The sequence below is a fragment of the Poecilia formosa genome, unplaced genomic scaffold, assembly GCF_000485575.1.
Source record: "Poecilia formosa unplaced genomic scaffold, Poecilia_formosa-5.1.2 Scaffold208, whole genome shotgun sequence".
Classification (NCBI taxonomy): domain Eukaryota; kingdom Metazoa; phylum Chordata; class Actinopteri; order Cyprinodontiformes; family Poeciliidae; genus Poecilia; species Poecilia formosa.
The window spans coordinates 273509-290138 of NW_006800147.1; the positions used below are offsets into that span (position 1 = coordinate 273509).

General features: G+C 35.5%; 2 protein-coding genes across 4 annotated transcripts in view; one reads left to right on the forward strand and one right to left on the reverse strand.

The window, feature by feature from the left end:
• Positions 1 to 10326, reverse strand: part of miga1 (mitoguardin 1) — a 19548-nt gene extending 9222 nt beyond the window's left edge. The window contains exons 1-9 of one of the 2 annotated variants that reach the window (XM_007567405.2): positions 10213 to 10326; positions 8775 to 8937; positions 5502 to 5673; positions 4735 to 4859; positions 4440 to 4572; positions 3676 to 3818; positions 2291 to 2417; positions 1275 to 1375; positions 22 to 131 (exon numbers count right to left, since the gene is read on the reverse strand). In XM_007567405.2, coding sequence (XP_007567467.1) covers positions 22 to 131; positions 1275 to 1375; positions 2291 to 2417; positions 3676 to 3818; positions 4440 to 4572; positions 4735 to 4859; positions 5502 to 5673; positions 8775 to 8873 — 1010 coding nt within the window. In that variant the 5' untranslated portion in view covers positions 8874 to 8937; positions 10213 to 10326. Of the gene's footprint in view, positions 1 to 21; positions 132 to 1274; positions 1376 to 2290; positions 2418 to 3675; positions 3819 to 4439; positions 4573 to 4734; positions 4860 to 5501; positions 5674 to 8774; positions 8938 to 10206 lie in introns of both variants that reach the window. The other variant, XM_016679333.1, reaches the window with a different exon arrangement.
• A 1859-nt stretch (positions 10327 to 12185) lies between these two features.
• The window catches only part of usp33 (ubiquitin specific peptidase 33), a 38169-nt gene continuing 33724 nt past the window's right edge, over positions 12186 to 16630 (forward strand). For both annotated transcript variants that reach the window (XM_007567411.2, XM_016679331.1), the window contains exon 1: positions 12186 to 12348. The gene's annotated coding sequence lies outside the window, so the exon portion shown is untranslated. The remainder of the gene's footprint in view (positions 12349 to 16630) is intronic.

A 16630-nucleotide genomic window follows, 5' to 3' on the forward strand; every position in this document is an offset into this window, starting at 1 on the left:
CTTTGATGTTAACTTTCTTACCGAAGCACCCTGCAGGAGATTTTGCCCTCCTCAGCCATCTGCAGCGCCTCCTCGTAAAACGGATGATGTCCGAGGGGAAAAGTGTTCCTCAGATCTCTGTGCTCCGACAGCTGAACCAAACACATGGTCCCAGGTTAAATAAGTAGAATAGTATTTCAGTTTCAGGTTTGTATAGTGACAACAGAAGCTGAGCAGGACTTGACTGAATATTGTGTGGCTGGATGTTATTCATTTAGTTTGTGTATGTGACCAGCTTCATTTCTGTGTTGGTATTTGTAGATATTTTCTAATATCCAGATGGATTTGTAAGGCATTCCAGTACAATAACATGTTTTCCATCACTATATATGATCTCCAGTTTTGAATAAATTTAAAGAAATGGAAAAAATGACAAAAATAAAATAAATTTCATTTATTTTTCTTAACTTAAATGCAATATTTTTCAGTAGTTTTTGAAACATTCTGGACATTCGAGTGTGAATGTGTCCCGAATAATTAGAGGATAGTCAAACTAGTTGGGGTTTATTATTTTCACAAATCTTGAAAAGCAACATTGAAGTTGGCTGAGGATTTAGCAATGTGTTAAAGGTCTATTACACAGATTTTGTTGGCGCTTCTCGATTTTAAATCTGCTATGACTGGATATGTATGCAAGCTGCATTAAATTAAGTAAATGTTCCACACTCAACTGCAGTTAAGTCACAGACATAACACATATATTAAAACAAATCTTTATTTTGTGAATAATTGTAGCATCAAAATAGGACTAATTTTAAGAAACAAGTTCACAGATGGACTCAAACAGGGGAGTTCCACAAACAAATGAGTTTGAACAACAGTTCAGTTTATTTTTGCACTTTGCAGGTGAAGATGACCCATAGTGCCGGATGCAAAGTTCAACCCCCTACAGAGAGTTAAGGAGAGTTAATAAGTAAAGAAGATAAACTGAGTTCTGGCTACCTGCAGCTATTTGAGTCAACCTTAGACTTCGACACAAGGTTAAAGACGTTTCTGCATGTTTACTGTTGCATCAAAGTCAAACTTGAGGTGCAAAAATAAAACCAAACTTTCTGATACCAAAATGTTAAAAGTACACATTTTTAAGGATGAGATTTTGGTTTAATGGAAGAAAAAAAAAACAGCATGAAAATGTGCTTTGGTGAAAACATAGTAAAATGAAATAAGTTAGTTGAATCAGGAATCTAAAGTCTTTGCTTGAGATGATTCAGGGAAAAGTTTGATGTTTTTCCTACCTCAGCTGCCGACACGAAGGAGTCGTTGGAAGCGATGCTGATGCTGTCTCTGACACAGACGTCGTCCAGCTCCTCTCTGGCCAGAAGGTCCGCCGTTTGACCTGCGAGGCAGAATGAAAACATTCACAAACATTCGCTGAGTTTGTTCATTCAGTTTCCAAAAGCAGCAACATGGACGCTCTGAAGCTACTCAGTGGAGTTTATCTGTGCATAAACTCTGAAAATGAAAGGAAATACATCAAGAATAGAGAGACGTTTTCAGCAATTGGCCAAAATGAAATAGTCGTACTTCATTTTGAATATGTTGTTTCTGGACTGAACTGATCAAAAAGTGAACAAAGTGATTCATTAAGTGATACGAATTGTGACATTCATTTGTGTAAATAATCTAATTCACTTCAAGATAGACATTTCTGTCAAAGTCAAGCTTTAAATGCAAAATATCAACTGATTAAAGGAGGAATAGATGCACAAAAAACAGATTAAAGAACAAACAACTGGACTGCTGGATGGATGGATGGATAAACAAACAGATTGATAAATAAATGGATAGATGGATAAACAGATGATAGAGAATGTAGGGAAATTAAATGTTGTCTGGATTGATGAAACACTGAACTGGGATGTTTTCCATTTTTTATTGCATAAAAAAGAAACAAACTGAGTACAAATGAACCAACAGAACAAAAGGTAATGAGGGTCAAAATGCTATCAGGTAGATCATGTTGATTTAGTTGTTAATAGTCTGCCATAAAGGTGAGATAAGAACGCCATTTTGTCCATCATTTTTCTCCAAAATCGATGTGTAAGCAGAATGATGGAGATGATTAGGTTAAAAAACCCAGCTGTAATATTGGAGAAAACATTTGGTAAACTCATATTCTCTGGGATGAACTAGGATGTTTTGCAGAGCATATTTCAGAAAAGATACTGCAGAGCTCAAACAACCTTTGGATTAGGCAGACCTGGGTTATGTGCTGGCATAAAGAATTACATAAAGCGCCTGGGTGACTCACCCTGGCTGCTGCTGCTGCGGGACGAAGGCTCCGACATGCCGAGCACGCCCTCAAACTCCCCCTGCAGGCGGTACGCGCGCTGCAGCAGAGACTTCAGCCTGTGGATAAACTCCGCGCTGATGACGTCCTGAACACAAACATGGCACAAACAGCCGACCTGTAACTTCATCATCATCAGTTCTCCATTAGACACGATGCACGGCCTATTATTTTACGTCCTCTGAATATACGTTTGGTTATCAGCTTTAAAATCCATCCATTCATGTGGCCGTTTCTCTCAGGATATTTATTTAATTCAGGTCCAAAAGAGGTTTATCACAATAAGCAATAAATTAATTAATCACATGAAGAATTAAAACGGGCTCAGTAAGTCCCATTTGCATAATTTATCCTTTTCCTTCAGTCTGGTGGTTTGGTCTCAACTAGCCCTATTTTTCTGAAGGACAACTTTGTTTACAGAGACTCTATAATTAATTTTACTTGTTGCTTAAGATGTTTTATTTCTTCATTTTGGATATTTAAATGTCTTCCAGTTCCAGTGTTAAATGTTCGTTAGAATTGATCAAATTACTTGAAAATTGTCTCAAATCAACATTATTGTTTATCGCAATAACTACTGGAACAATTTATCATCCAGCCAAATTAGGTATTGTGGCAGGCCTATTCCGAAACATTTATTTATTCCAAAGGGCAAATTAAATGTAGTAATTCATAACATCCATGCATCTTTAAAGAATCATTGTAGATAGTGAAGCATCCACATTATTTTACCGTGCGCAATATCAGCTTCTTTTTAAAGAACTAATTTTATGAATGGTGTTTAGATTCTTAGTTATTTTAAATAGATTTTCTTAATTGAGATTTGATTGTTAGATGTTTATTGCAAATTTCTCTCTGTTGCTGTGACACATGAATTTCCCCTTGGTGGGATAAATAAAGTGCATTTATCCATCTATGGGCCGGAGGGATCTCCAGTAGCAGTCAGTCTTGCAACAAATCTGAAGAGTCCTCTAACTGAAAACTATTGTTGTATGACTGTCTTTCATAAAACCTCCTTTTTAACACCTCTGGGATAATAGGTGAGCTTTTGAGATGGTAGTCACCTACTCCCAGTTGTAAAAAAAAAAAAATAAAAAAAAAAAAAAGAAAAAAAAAGAAAAAAGAAACTTGTTGCCACGGTTACGCATCATAACTGTTTGACACTATAAAAGGGAAAGGAAAAAGAAATACTTCCTGCAACAAAGCATCCAAAACTGGAGAGAATAATCGTCCAAACAGGAATAAAATGAAAAATGAAGAAAAGTCAAGAAAAAGAGCAAATCAGAGCAAACATGACAGAGCTGCTCCAACATGCAGTCAGTGAGGAAGCCGAGTTCGTTTCTCACCTCCATGCTCTGCTCAGCGATTGCATCTCCGGCTCCCGTCTTGACCGATTTGCAGCTCACAGCGTCGTCGTCGTCACCCTGTCTGCTCCTGAACGTCAGCGCTTCCTCCCAGTGCTGCAGCGCCTCCTCAAACAAATCCATGCCTGAGAGAGACGCACACCGTGTTCATGTCTTAGAGCACAGCATTCCAAAATGAACATATTTTTGGTCCAGTTTGGCTTAACTGCTGCTCTGAGTACATTGTTTTTTTCATTAAATTACCTTTTTGGAGTCTCTATTCTCCAGTTAACAATTCCTCAGAATAAATAAATTAATCGCATGATAAATTAAAACAAGCTCAATCATTTCCATTTGCATAATTTATTGTTTTTCTCTTTTCTCTCTTTCTACGAAAACCTGGATGATAAAAGTTTTCAGTCTGGTACTTTGGTCTCAACTATCTCCTTTTTCTTCATATTTCATTTTATTTACCATTTCTATTTTGTTTATTTATTTTAGATATTTAAAACGTCTTCCAGTTCCAGTGTCACATGTTCACTAGAATTGAAAGATTATTGATCTTTTATACCATTATTAATCAATCAAGTTTATTTTTATAGCACGTTTCAGCAGCAAGAAAGTTTACATAATAAATGCACAAAGTTGCAAAGGTATTTTAATAACTTCTGGGAGAATTTATCAGGCTATTGTGTCAGGCTTACTTAGGATTTGGTGCAGTTTTATCACATGGCTACAAAAATAATCAGGTTACGGGAAGTTCTCACCCATCAGGTAGAGATTTTCAGGTGTGGTGATAGACAAGTTGACGACGCTGCACGCATCGGCGTCCGTCCCTCCATCCCAACCGATGGATTCGTTTGCACAGGTGCTGCTGCTGGACGAGTTCACACTTTTTACCTGCAGACACAAAACAGGAGGCTTCAAACTACTACACAGGGTGATGGGAAATACTTGCAGGAATGAATGTTTTACTTTTAAAAATAGAAAACTATTTAGTCTAACACTTCTGGTTTTCTAAGTTTCTAGAATAAAAAAAACTGGTGATGAGATTCGTTTTACCGAGGCAAGGCTCATCAGAGACCCGGACAGTTTTCTGTAATCTCTTGTGGTCAGAACCAGCCCAGATCCAGCTGAGCAGCTATTCGTCGAGCTGAAGGTGACGCTGATGTTTTGGCTGGTGTTATCTAAGGACATAAAGATTCAAAACGAGGATGTGAGGTCCTAACACGGCAGGAAAACGTGCTTCTGCACCACGAAGGTCAAAAAAGATACAAAAAAACAACAAAAAAAGGTGGAGAAGATTTGTTTGAAGTTCAAACATTTCAGTTTGATTAATTTGCAATAATACATCAAGTTTTTCGTTGCTTTTTTAAATAACAAAACAAACATTTTAATGCTTAAAATGCAAAAACAGCATTTGTTCAGTGAATGCTTAAAAAATGTACGTGCAGGGAAAAAAATACTTCAACATTAACATGTGAAAAGCTCAGGCTTTTCTGCTGATGTGTTGAGTATTTTTTAAATAATCAATTAATAATTGTACAGCAAATGGTGTTATAGATTTTTTTTTTACCAAGTTAAGCTAAGACTCTGCAATTTGAGGAGTTTGGGGATAAACATATTTACAGACAAAGGGTTTTTCTCCTTCTTAAATACAAAATGAACATATTTTTGGTCCAGTTTGGCTTAACTGCTGCTCTGAGTACATTGTTTTTTTCATTAAATTACCTTTTTGGAGTCTCTATTCTCCAGTTAACAATTAACTGATTACTAAAATTAATGATTTCAGCTGCAGTCTGAATGTTAAGAGTGTCAGGAAATCTCACCATTTTCTGCGGCCGTCGGGGAGACGAACTCAAACTCAACCTGATCCCACTGAGGCGACTGGCCCTTCTTCCTGCCCTTCCTCCTTTGAAAGCGGCGAGCGAGGAGGAGGAGCGAGATGGTGCCGAAGGTTGTGGCGGCCACCAGTTTCTTGGTGCCAGTGCTGATGCTCACCTGGAGGCCAGAAAATCCCAATGATTCAACACTTTTCTCCTAAAAAGAAGTCTACACATTTTAGCTTCCAAACATGCTAATGTTTTCTTAGTCTATTCTACGAAGCATAGAGATTTTTTCCCCAAAATCAAACACTGCATGCTAATATATCACAGTAAAGTTGATTAAACTAAAAATGCACAGCAAGGTTTCCCCCAGAAAACTTGCTAAGCCCGGTGCTCCGGGTGCTAGGGCAGTCATCCATCCAGCCTGACGCCATGTTTTTGAGTTAAAAAAGATTTAAAGTTGACAGGAAATTTGAAAATATTACTTCATAATTATGTGTTATTGGAAGACTGGAAGATCAATACCTAAACACAAACTATAAAGTATTAAAAAAGGCAATAATTTAAAAAAACTAAGATAAATTAACAATGCTAAGCCTGGTGGGAGCACAAGTAAAGCCTGGTGGCCTGCCAGGCTTATGATACACTGAGGGAAACCCTGCACTGCAAAAATACACAATATTACCAAGTAATTTTGGTCTAGTTTCTAGTGCAAATATATTAGTATACTTTAAATAAGACAAAACTAACTAATAACTAACTTTTCAGCAAGAAATAGGAACTTGTATTAAGTCAATAATTCCTTAATTTTGGTGAAATTAAGGAATTATTTGATGAGAAAATAATTCTTGTTATAAGTGAAATAATCTGCCAATGGAACTAGAACTTTTTCACTAATATTAAGGAATTAACTTAAAACAAGCTCTTATATCTTGCTGAAAAGTTATTTGTACATTAGTTTTGTCTTATTTCAAGTGTACTAAGATATTTGCACTAGAAACTAAACCAAAATTACTTGGTAACATTTTGTGTTTTTGCAGTGTGCAGACTGATTCTGCAGCATTTCTTTCAAACGAGTGGGACACTAGAGCCTTCTTCTATCAGCTGAATCGTTCCTGATGTTAAATCTCACAGAATTGTGAAACTTTTATCACTTATGATAAGTGACTGACAATATTGTTGCATGCTGCAAACAACTTAGAAATGGTCAGTCTGACTGGATGCATAAAATAAAAGCTTTGGGGATCAGTGAACCTGGGATTTAGTTTCAGTAAAACTGCAGAACTTCCTGAGAATGAGATGATTTTGCACAAACGCTGCTGCTGAACATTACAAACGATAAAAGCTTTCAGAAAGGCGTTTTCCCACCAGACGACCCTAATCATATCAAACAAGCTTCAAGTCTCACATCAAACAAATGCTCACACCCTTTAGAGAAACACAGCAATATGTGGGTATCTAATGGAAACTACGGGACATTTCCTAAACCAAAGGACACACAGAAGCAAATGTGAAAGTAAAACCATCTAAGGGGAAAAACCCAGGAAGCTGGTTTGTTAAACTGCAGGATAACATTGTTAACACAGGTCTTAATTTACACAATTTCTTGTCTACAGCTGGCAAAAAAAACAAACTGTTTTATATCTAAGATAAATATTGATTTGCAGTCCTATGCATCCAGTAAAGCACGCTTTTCCATTTGCAAGAGAAAAGAAAACAATAAGTAATTTGCTGTTTATAATACAAACTGTGAAATAATTTTTCCTTAAATCAAATTTTATTAGACATCTTGGACAACTTCCTCTGCAGAGGTCGTAACTAATTAGATTAAACTGAGTAACTGTTTTGGAAACAGCTTTACTGTATCGTTCTTTACACGCTACTCTTAGTTGAGTAAAATGTCTGTAAACTCTACCCAGTGTGAGTAACTTCACTGAATGAAAAACATATTTTAACTGAAAATGCATGAGACACAGAGACAAACCTACAGTTTATGTTGAAGTGAGACCTCTTGTTTGTACACAAGCTTTGTTGTTTAAATGTTATTTTCCGTCTGTCGAGTCTGTTGTGCCACTTATAGGTCAAAACGTTTCAGTAAACACTATATATTATCGCTGGATTTACTTAGATAAATATACATTTTTTACTGTCAGCATTAGTTTAATAAGTTTTATCTTAGAAATGTCTTTCTCCTTGCTTAATTTGTAATTAATTTATTAGTGCGTTTAATTTTAGTCTTTAAAACACCTGACTAGTTTGAACATAACCCATTTTTTTCTCTCTGGTGCCACAGTTATAAAATATTAAATCAGCTGTTCTGATCTGTTACTCAGTACATAAGTAGCCTTCTTACAAAAATCCTTTTTACCCTTACTTGATTAATTTCTTGGACAGCTACCTTTTTGAGTAAAAATATTCTGAAGCCATTTCCCTGATTGACAACAACTTATTTAAAGCCACAGAAATCTTTATAAAAAGGAAAAAAATTAACATTCAATGTCAGAAAACGACCGACTACATGAACTACAGGACCCAGATTCTTTACTTCATGTTCTTCAAAACGCCAAACAATGAAATGAAGAATCTGCCTTACTGTTTCTGAATTACTCTGAAAAATAGTAAATCAATTTAGAACCGTTCTGTTTATAGCATTGTGAGTGTTGGACTGAAACAAATCTCTTATTTTGCAGTCATGCTGCAACTTTTCCTTTCACTTTTAAAATGAGAGTTTATAGCCAGTGGACAAACTTCACTGTGTGCAGCACAAACAGTAAACCAACAGCTGAATTTTAATCCCTATTATTTACTGATGCACGGATCAAGTTTTTCCTAATGACATTAGGTTATTTTTCCAGCAGAACTATAAACATACAAGAGAAAAACAACAGCTGCAGGAAGCCTGAATATTCAACAGAAAATGAAGGGATTTTCAGATTCATTTTTTTTATGAAACCAAGAAAATGAATTTAAGTTGCTGCTTACTGGAATTACTGTTTGAAATTTGGATATGTTTTAGTTCATGGCATGCATTAAGTGAATATACATAAACATAATTTTTCAATATTTATCATCTAAATTATCTTCCTATCCAGGTGCTGCATCTCCATTCTCTTATTATTGAACAGTTTGGCGTTTCATGCTTCCATTATTTCTCCTGAATTTAACTCAAATCTATGCGCATAAGCTTCTAAAATATGTTTATTTCAAATCTGGACTGTAATATGATGCTGATATCTACTTGTAAATAAAGAAACACACAGGAAAACTCATGCTTACCTGTGTCAGGGAGCTGTAGACGGACAGCGGTAGGTCAACCATTCGCAAAGCTGCGGCCTTGAGAGACAACTGGGAGCTCGTCAGGGTCTCGTGTGTCATTTTGGCAGCGCTCTATCCATGACTTGGCAGCAGCTTGGCGCTCGCCGTCATTCCACCGGAGCCGCTGAGGACGACAGCAGAGGAGATTTAACCTCAAAGGGCTCAGGAGGGGATATAATGATGGCGTTATGTAAAGCCTCAGATGTTCAGTACGTGCAAATACCAAAAAAACACCATGGATGAACGGCAGTATACAGATATCACTCAATATTTTGAAAACCAGTTTCCTTAAACAGGCATTTGGACTTTATTTCTGCTAAAATATCTAAATGAACATAAAAGATAGCAACATGTTCAGGACACTATGCCACATCCAGTTAGATGAAATTACTTTTTCTGTTCGTTGCAAGTTTAACTGGATTGCCTCCATCAGATTGCTGGGAAATTGTAACTACTTCTCTAGTGATTGATAAAATACTTCTACATATCTGTGCTTTGTAACATGAGGAATCAATAAGACAATATGTACAGGATTTTTAGAATCAAAGAGAAAAAACAGTTCAGAAAAAGAAAAAAATTATTCACAAGATTTTTCATCATTTGCTTTGGAAATCTGTATTGATCTTGATCTGTTTTTTAAAAAACAGAAATAGTTAATTATGATGGTCAGCTTTATTTATAATATTGACTTGCACAGATATATTTTTTAAACAATAATGAATCATTTCATAACTTGATGAAATGATTCATTATCATCATTTTGTAATATAACTCACAAAATGATGTTCTATTTGTAATGTAAACTTATTCCTACATTTTCACTTTTACTGGTTCAATAACGAGCAAACTGAAAAAACGTGAAAGTTGAAACAAACTATACTCTTTATTTAACATTATGCATTTAATAAATCCCTATATTTAGTTTAAAATATTGAAGTTTAATTCTGCATCGAACTTTTTTGTTCAGTGTTCTTATTATCACAAGTTTACCAAAAATAAATAGAAACATTACATTAAAACACTTTTGGAAGGTATTTAATATGAATACTGTCACTACTTTAACTAGAAAATAAATCATAGTAATTAAAAAGCAATGACATTCGCATTTGCGACACTCAAAACAACTAATATGCCACACGGTTCTTTTTAACCTTTTTTAAAATATATTTCTAAAACTAAAGCTTGTTGGGTGACACTAATTCTGCAGCTGATAATGACATTAGCACATGGTCCAGAAATAATGGGAATACACGGCCTGACAGCATAGCTAAAGGCTAACTTACACCAGACTGGCTAACTTACTTAAATTAGCTAAAAATAAACAACCCCGCGGATTAATTATCGGCCTATCTCCAGTCTGGATGTTAAACGGTAGGAATATAAGACATATCACCGGTACATTTTCAGGTTCTCTCACTGACTCCGCTCCAGCACCCGGTTGTTCGTCCACTACTCCCGGTGACCTCGGTGGTTGGTAACTGACGAGTGAAGGACTCGAGCCTTGCTGCACGCGCTCAGCTCTCAACCAGAGTCGGCCTTCAAAATAAAAGCACAACCTCAAGTCTGTGGTTGTTTAGTGGTGTTTCTGCGCCCTCTTCTGGTTTTGCGTAGTATTGCAGTGCTTGATTCAGTCTGTTTTAAAGGGAAGTACTTCAAGCATTTCTTACACATGAATATAATGATGAGTTCCTTACAGTACAACAACTCCACATAAAAAATAATGATATAAATTTAAAATAAATGCATAGTACAAAGTGCTTCTAAAGGCATTTAGGTGAAAATATGAGGTACATGCTTAAGAAGTGATGTTGACAAAAATGATTTAAACGTGATCCAAACATATAAAGTTTTGAAGAATATATTTTTTTAAATTGCCTTCTCATATTTATGTCTTCTGTTGTTAACAGAAGACATAAATATGACTTTTCCTCACTCCATTATTACTCCATTATTTTTCTTTATTTCACATTTTTTCCATTTTTGCTGCAGATTTTGCACATATTAACTTTCTATTTTTGTTCTAAGTTCTTTCTTCTTTATAGCAACTATTTTTGGTCTTGTTTTTCTTTTCTGGTATTGTCCATTAGCACATATAGAACTGCTTATAACTTCATGTTTTCCTTTATATATAAACACAGCAAATAACCATATGAACTCTCTATTTTATGCCACAGATAAATTTACTCCTGCCTTAGCGCAGGAGTAAATTTATCTCCTGCACTAACATGTTTCTCTCCTAAATGTTAGCATTAACTTTGTTTATATTTTCTTATACATAGAAAGCACACCCTGTTGAATTCCATTTATTAAATAGAGTGGAAACAAAACACTAATTTTACTTAAGTAAAATTTCTACAAACACACTACAAGTAATTTTACTGAATGAAGAACAAACATGTTTTAACCAAAAATGTACCTGAAACTCCTTTAATTTGTGCACAAGCTTCATTGTTCTACGGCCATTTTAGCTTTTTATGCCATTTGGTATGGCGGTAAAGTGAACATACATCTTATCATTTGAAATACTTTTCCTTGCTGTAATCTTTCTCTGATGATACAATTTTAAATATGAAATCACATATTATGATAAGTAACTCAATACTTGAGTACCCGTTTTACAAAATAGCTGAATTAATTAAACATGAGTAAAAATATATTGAAGTCATGCAACTCGTTAAATAAACAAATAAAATGCAAGTAAAATTTGGGGGTACTCCACCACCTCTGCCCATAACTACAAATAGAAAAAAGAGAGAGAATAACTCGTTTAAAACTTCACCAAGTACATTGATGACAGTAAAGGAATATTCAGGGAAAATTTGGTTTGGTTGGTATTCCAATTTTTTCACACTAGGTGGCACTTGGGATGGGTTCACTGCACAATGTATTTAATTATTGTGTGAATACTCTTTACATGATACTGATTCTTAATCAATAACTTATATATAATTTACACTTATTGTAATTTATATTGTTTAATTATTTCCCTAAATGATATTTAGGTCATCGATGAGAGTATTTGTAAATGAGAATAATCATTGTACTTGATAATACTGACTTGATAAAGGATACCACTATTGCTAAATTTGAAAAAAATAAAAATAAAAATAAAATAAAAATAAAAATAAAAAATGCAAATAAACGAGGTTGTATAGTAGAATATAATAGAATTTGTTTGTCTATTTTTAATCTTCTGTTTTTTTAGGTTTATTAAGTAATTAATTTACTTTTATTAAGTAATTAATTTACTTCTTAATTTATTTAACGATTTGTTTATGAATTTAACGCTTATTGTATTTCACACAACACCGGTGTTCCACTAAATCGTGTGACCATCGTATCCTGTGACGAAAAGGGGCGGAGACAGTTGTAACGTTAGCAACCACGCTGAGAGACTGGGAAGGGGGGAAGCGTTATCGTTACAGTGAAGGATTACCCTCTGAGAAAATGTCTCGAAATACAGACCAAATGTTTATCTGAGACGTCAACAAGAGCCGAGTTTACTTGAGAAGCGGCGTGTCTTTATATCGAGCCGGTAAGGACCGCGGGTGGTTTTATTTTTGTTGATAGCAAAGACTCCTGTGTTGGTTCGTCACTGATCATCAGTAACCTTAGCTGGCTAATCAGTTAGCATGTCCGTAGCGAGATGGTTATCAGTGACGAAGCGTCACACGGAAACATTTCTGTTTGTGTTTCAGTGAGAGTACGTTTACGCTGTGTTTTAACGTTAATAGAGATGCGATGGTTAAGTTGAAACCCAAATAACCGCTTTAAAATTGATCAGTCACTGCCAGCGGGCTAATGCTAACAGCGAAGTCAGCCTGTGACGCCTCGCCTGATTTTGACAGCTCACTCTGAGAGGAGCAGCGGACCAGGCCAGAACCACACACTTCTGCAATCTGATTTAAATCCAAAAACAAGTTACCCGTTTCCTTTTTTGATAACCACCGCATAAAGAGTCGATTTATTTTCTTCCTATAACATTAGATTCTTTAACTATTTCTTATTGGCTTCCAGGTAAACGACGCCGACGTCACGTTTTCTGCACAATGGTTTTTGTTAACCTGTTGTTGGTCTGCTCTTGTCAAAACCAAGATATTAAAATATCTCGAGATATTCGCTTTTCCACGAATTGCACCTAAGCATGCAATTAAAATATTATTATTACATTTTAGTCGAGCACGGGTTTTGTTTGCGATGCTTTGATTGTGTGAGCGCCCCACCCTGCATGTCAAAGCAGGATTAACACCCTCGGGGCCCCTTACGGATCTCAGCACACGGCCCCCTCAGGGACCCTATTTTAATTAGAAGCTCTTTACATCACACATTACAAACGATAAAACCCAAATGTGGGGCAATTAAATGTATCTAAATGATGACTAATAGTTGGTAGAAATGAAAATATTGTTTATTTCCAAAGAATAATGATAATTTGGCTGATTCTGAAGTTTCTTTACAGACTTTAACTTTAAATATCTGAAATATTTAAGTAGTTATTAATATTAGGAGCATATTATAGATCGATCTATCTATCTATCTATCTATCTATCTATCTATCTATCTATCTATCTATCTATCTATGTAATAAAATGCATACATTTGTAAAAGTTCAAATGATTTATTTTGTATCTAAAACATCTTTTTATAACCTTATAGATCAGATACTGTCAAATTGAGTGTGTTACATCTTTTAATTTGGCAAATAAAACTGATCTTATATTAGTTCAAATGATTTATTTTGATTTACCAAACAAAACCCAATACCATTTAAAAAAAAATCAGTTTTAAAAACTGCTTTTAATTGATTGACTTTTGACATGTCTGACAGATCTGGGCAATTAAATTATTAATTTGACAAGAGAAGAAAAGCGAGCTCTGACAATGAGATTTTTGATCGCTCTGAGTTTTATGGAGAAATACAGAGAGAAACAGTTTTCATTTATAAATCGTACATGCTCTCCAAACCTGGGTGCACAATGTAGCAGTGGTGTGAAAACGTATAATTTGAGTTGCATGTGATACTTATTACCCAAAAAATGTATAGAATGCCTGTGAAGTTGTTTGTAATGACACTGTCTCCACTGCAGAGTGAAACCAGCTTTCCAGGCGTGTTTCTTTTGATGGGTTTATTGCTCTTGACCTTTCAATCATGCTTCCAAAGTTCAGCGCAAGTTTAGACTGAAGGGTAAAATGACACAGAAATTAAGTGTTGCTTCACCACATGAATTACTTGTTTGTTTATTTGTTTTAAAAGGAAGAGTCTGCATTTTGTAAACTATTCTCATAAGTCATATTATTAATTAGCAGCGTGCATGTTGACTTGGACGTCATTATATTTAATACATGTTTGTATTTACGTTATCTCCCCATTGAGATGAGCTACGCTTTCATGACTTCCTGTTTGCAAGAGAAGAACATTAATGTTCCTTTAATGCTGTGAATAACTCTAAAAGCCATCAACCTCCTAAATCACAACCATAAATGTATTAGAGGATTATAGCTTGTGTTTTATAGCGTTTAGCTCGATAAACCTTTCAGATGTCTTGTTAAAGAGCCGCCGCTGTGCCTTTAATTTTAAATGATGCTTTGACGGTGCAATATATTTTAAACATGTTAAGTAAATCGCAGCGCAGCTGACAGTTTGCAGATGTGCTGCACAAAATGTGGCTGCGTCTTTAGTTCGTTGCATTGCAAGTTTTCTAGTCTGCAGATATTACTTTTTCAGTTTTTACCTCCACGTGTGTTTTATTTGTTAAAGTCACACTATATGTGAATAGCTGAATAATAAATTATTTTCAAACTCTTGAAAAACAATAAATCAATTAATTGCATGATAAATTAACGCAAGCTCACTAATTTCCATTTGCATGATTTATCATTTTTCTCTTTTCTCTCTAACAAAAACTAAATGACAAAACTTTCCAGTCTCAACTGGTTATTTTTTGTTTTAGTTAATTTTGCCTACAGACACTTCATAATTAAATTTATTTGCTGCTTCTGTTTTGTTTATTTTGGATATTTAAAATATCTTCCAGTTCCTGGGTTCAATGATCATTACAATTTAAAGTTTATTAATCTTTGACAATGTGTTCTTGCATTATTATGCCATTACCATGATATTACTTGAAAATGGTTTCAGAACAACAATATTATCATTTATCGCAATAACTTCAAGGACAATTTATAGTCCAGCAAAATTTCTTATTGTGAATTTATTTTATGCAGTTAAGTAACTGCTTTAATCTTTTGTGCACATGCTTCTTTATTTGAGTTTTTCTGATTTATTTCTGTTTCATTGCTCCTCTGTTTACCGTCCCTTTAAACTCTGACATCACTGCTTTATGTCACAACTTATAAAGAACCATGATTTCTGCACGCATGGTGACGATTGCCTGTTTGATGCAACTGGTCCTCAAACAAGACATTTGATCATCCCACCTCACATGTTCTTTCTGTCTGTGGCTTTACAAATATTCATCTGTTGGTTTGTGAAGTTTTTGTAGAGGAGAAGAAATCCCGTGGAATGCTGCCTCTTTTTGACGATGCGCTGGTTTGGGATTTTTACTTTCAGACAGTTGTTTTGATGTGTAATCAGGGCAATGTGGTATAGTTTTTACATCTGCTGGCACCTAATTAGCATCTCAAAAGTTCAAATAGTCCCACAGGAGTTGAAAAGGAGGCTTTGTGAATCCGGCTTTCTATCCACAAAACAAGACAGGAATTTAAAGAGGAGAGGCAAAAACAGACAGGGTGGATTAGCAGTGCTTGCCAACGACTTATTGTGTCATGCAGGACATGTTGCCATGGGATATTGTCTCTGCTGCCTTGATAATGAGCTGTTGGCATGTCCTGCAGCAACAATATTCAGTCAGAGGCCTCTAGTTTGTTGGAAGACTGACTGCTACGATGAGTTACAGCAACAAAAGTATTATTTAATTGAATTTGTATAATTACATACTAAGAAATAAAATGTAACTGTTTCTGGACTACTGATCAGCAAACAATAAGAAGTTCTGATGAGCAAAATGAACATAAATCCTCACTGAAATGAGTAAATAATGAATTGTCCAGATAATGTAGTTTGTTGTTAAAGTATTGAACCGTTTCACATTCTGTCACAGTTCAGCCACAAACTTCAGTGTATTTAATTGGAATGCAGGCCTTTTGGGGTATCTGTCAACCAGCTTTGCATGACTAGAGACTGAAATTACTGCTGTTCTCCAGGGTGAAATGGCTCAAGTTCAGAGATGCTTGGAAGGATAGTAGTAGTGTGGCAAAATCAATCTTCCAGTTTGGATTCTCAGTTGGATTTGGGTGTGGATTTTATCTGGGACACATTCTGACACATAGATCAACAGGAACTGGCCTCACTTGAGGAAGTTGAACCTCTGCCACCGTCTTCTCTTGAAGGATTGCCCTCTATTTAGCACCATTGATCTTCCCGTCAACTCAGGCCAGCTTCGCTGTCCTTTCAGCATGATGCTGCCACTTCCGTGTTCCAAAGTGGGGATGGTATGTTAGTTTTTCTCTCACACAGCATCTTGCATGTAGGGAAAGAAATTCAACTTTGGTCTCATCTCACTAGATCACAGTCTTTAGACATGTTTGCTATAATCCTTAGCAGACACGTCTTACGTCCTTATATTGGATTGTACCAAACTAAACTAATCAATTATCATTATCATTAATTGATTAAACGGATAGAGAAACTGCCACATTCTGCAGACACACACACACACTCAATGGGTAAGTCACCAGTCTTCCTCCCGGGAGACCCGGGTTCGAATCCAGGCTGGGGCAAAAAGTTACAACAGTGA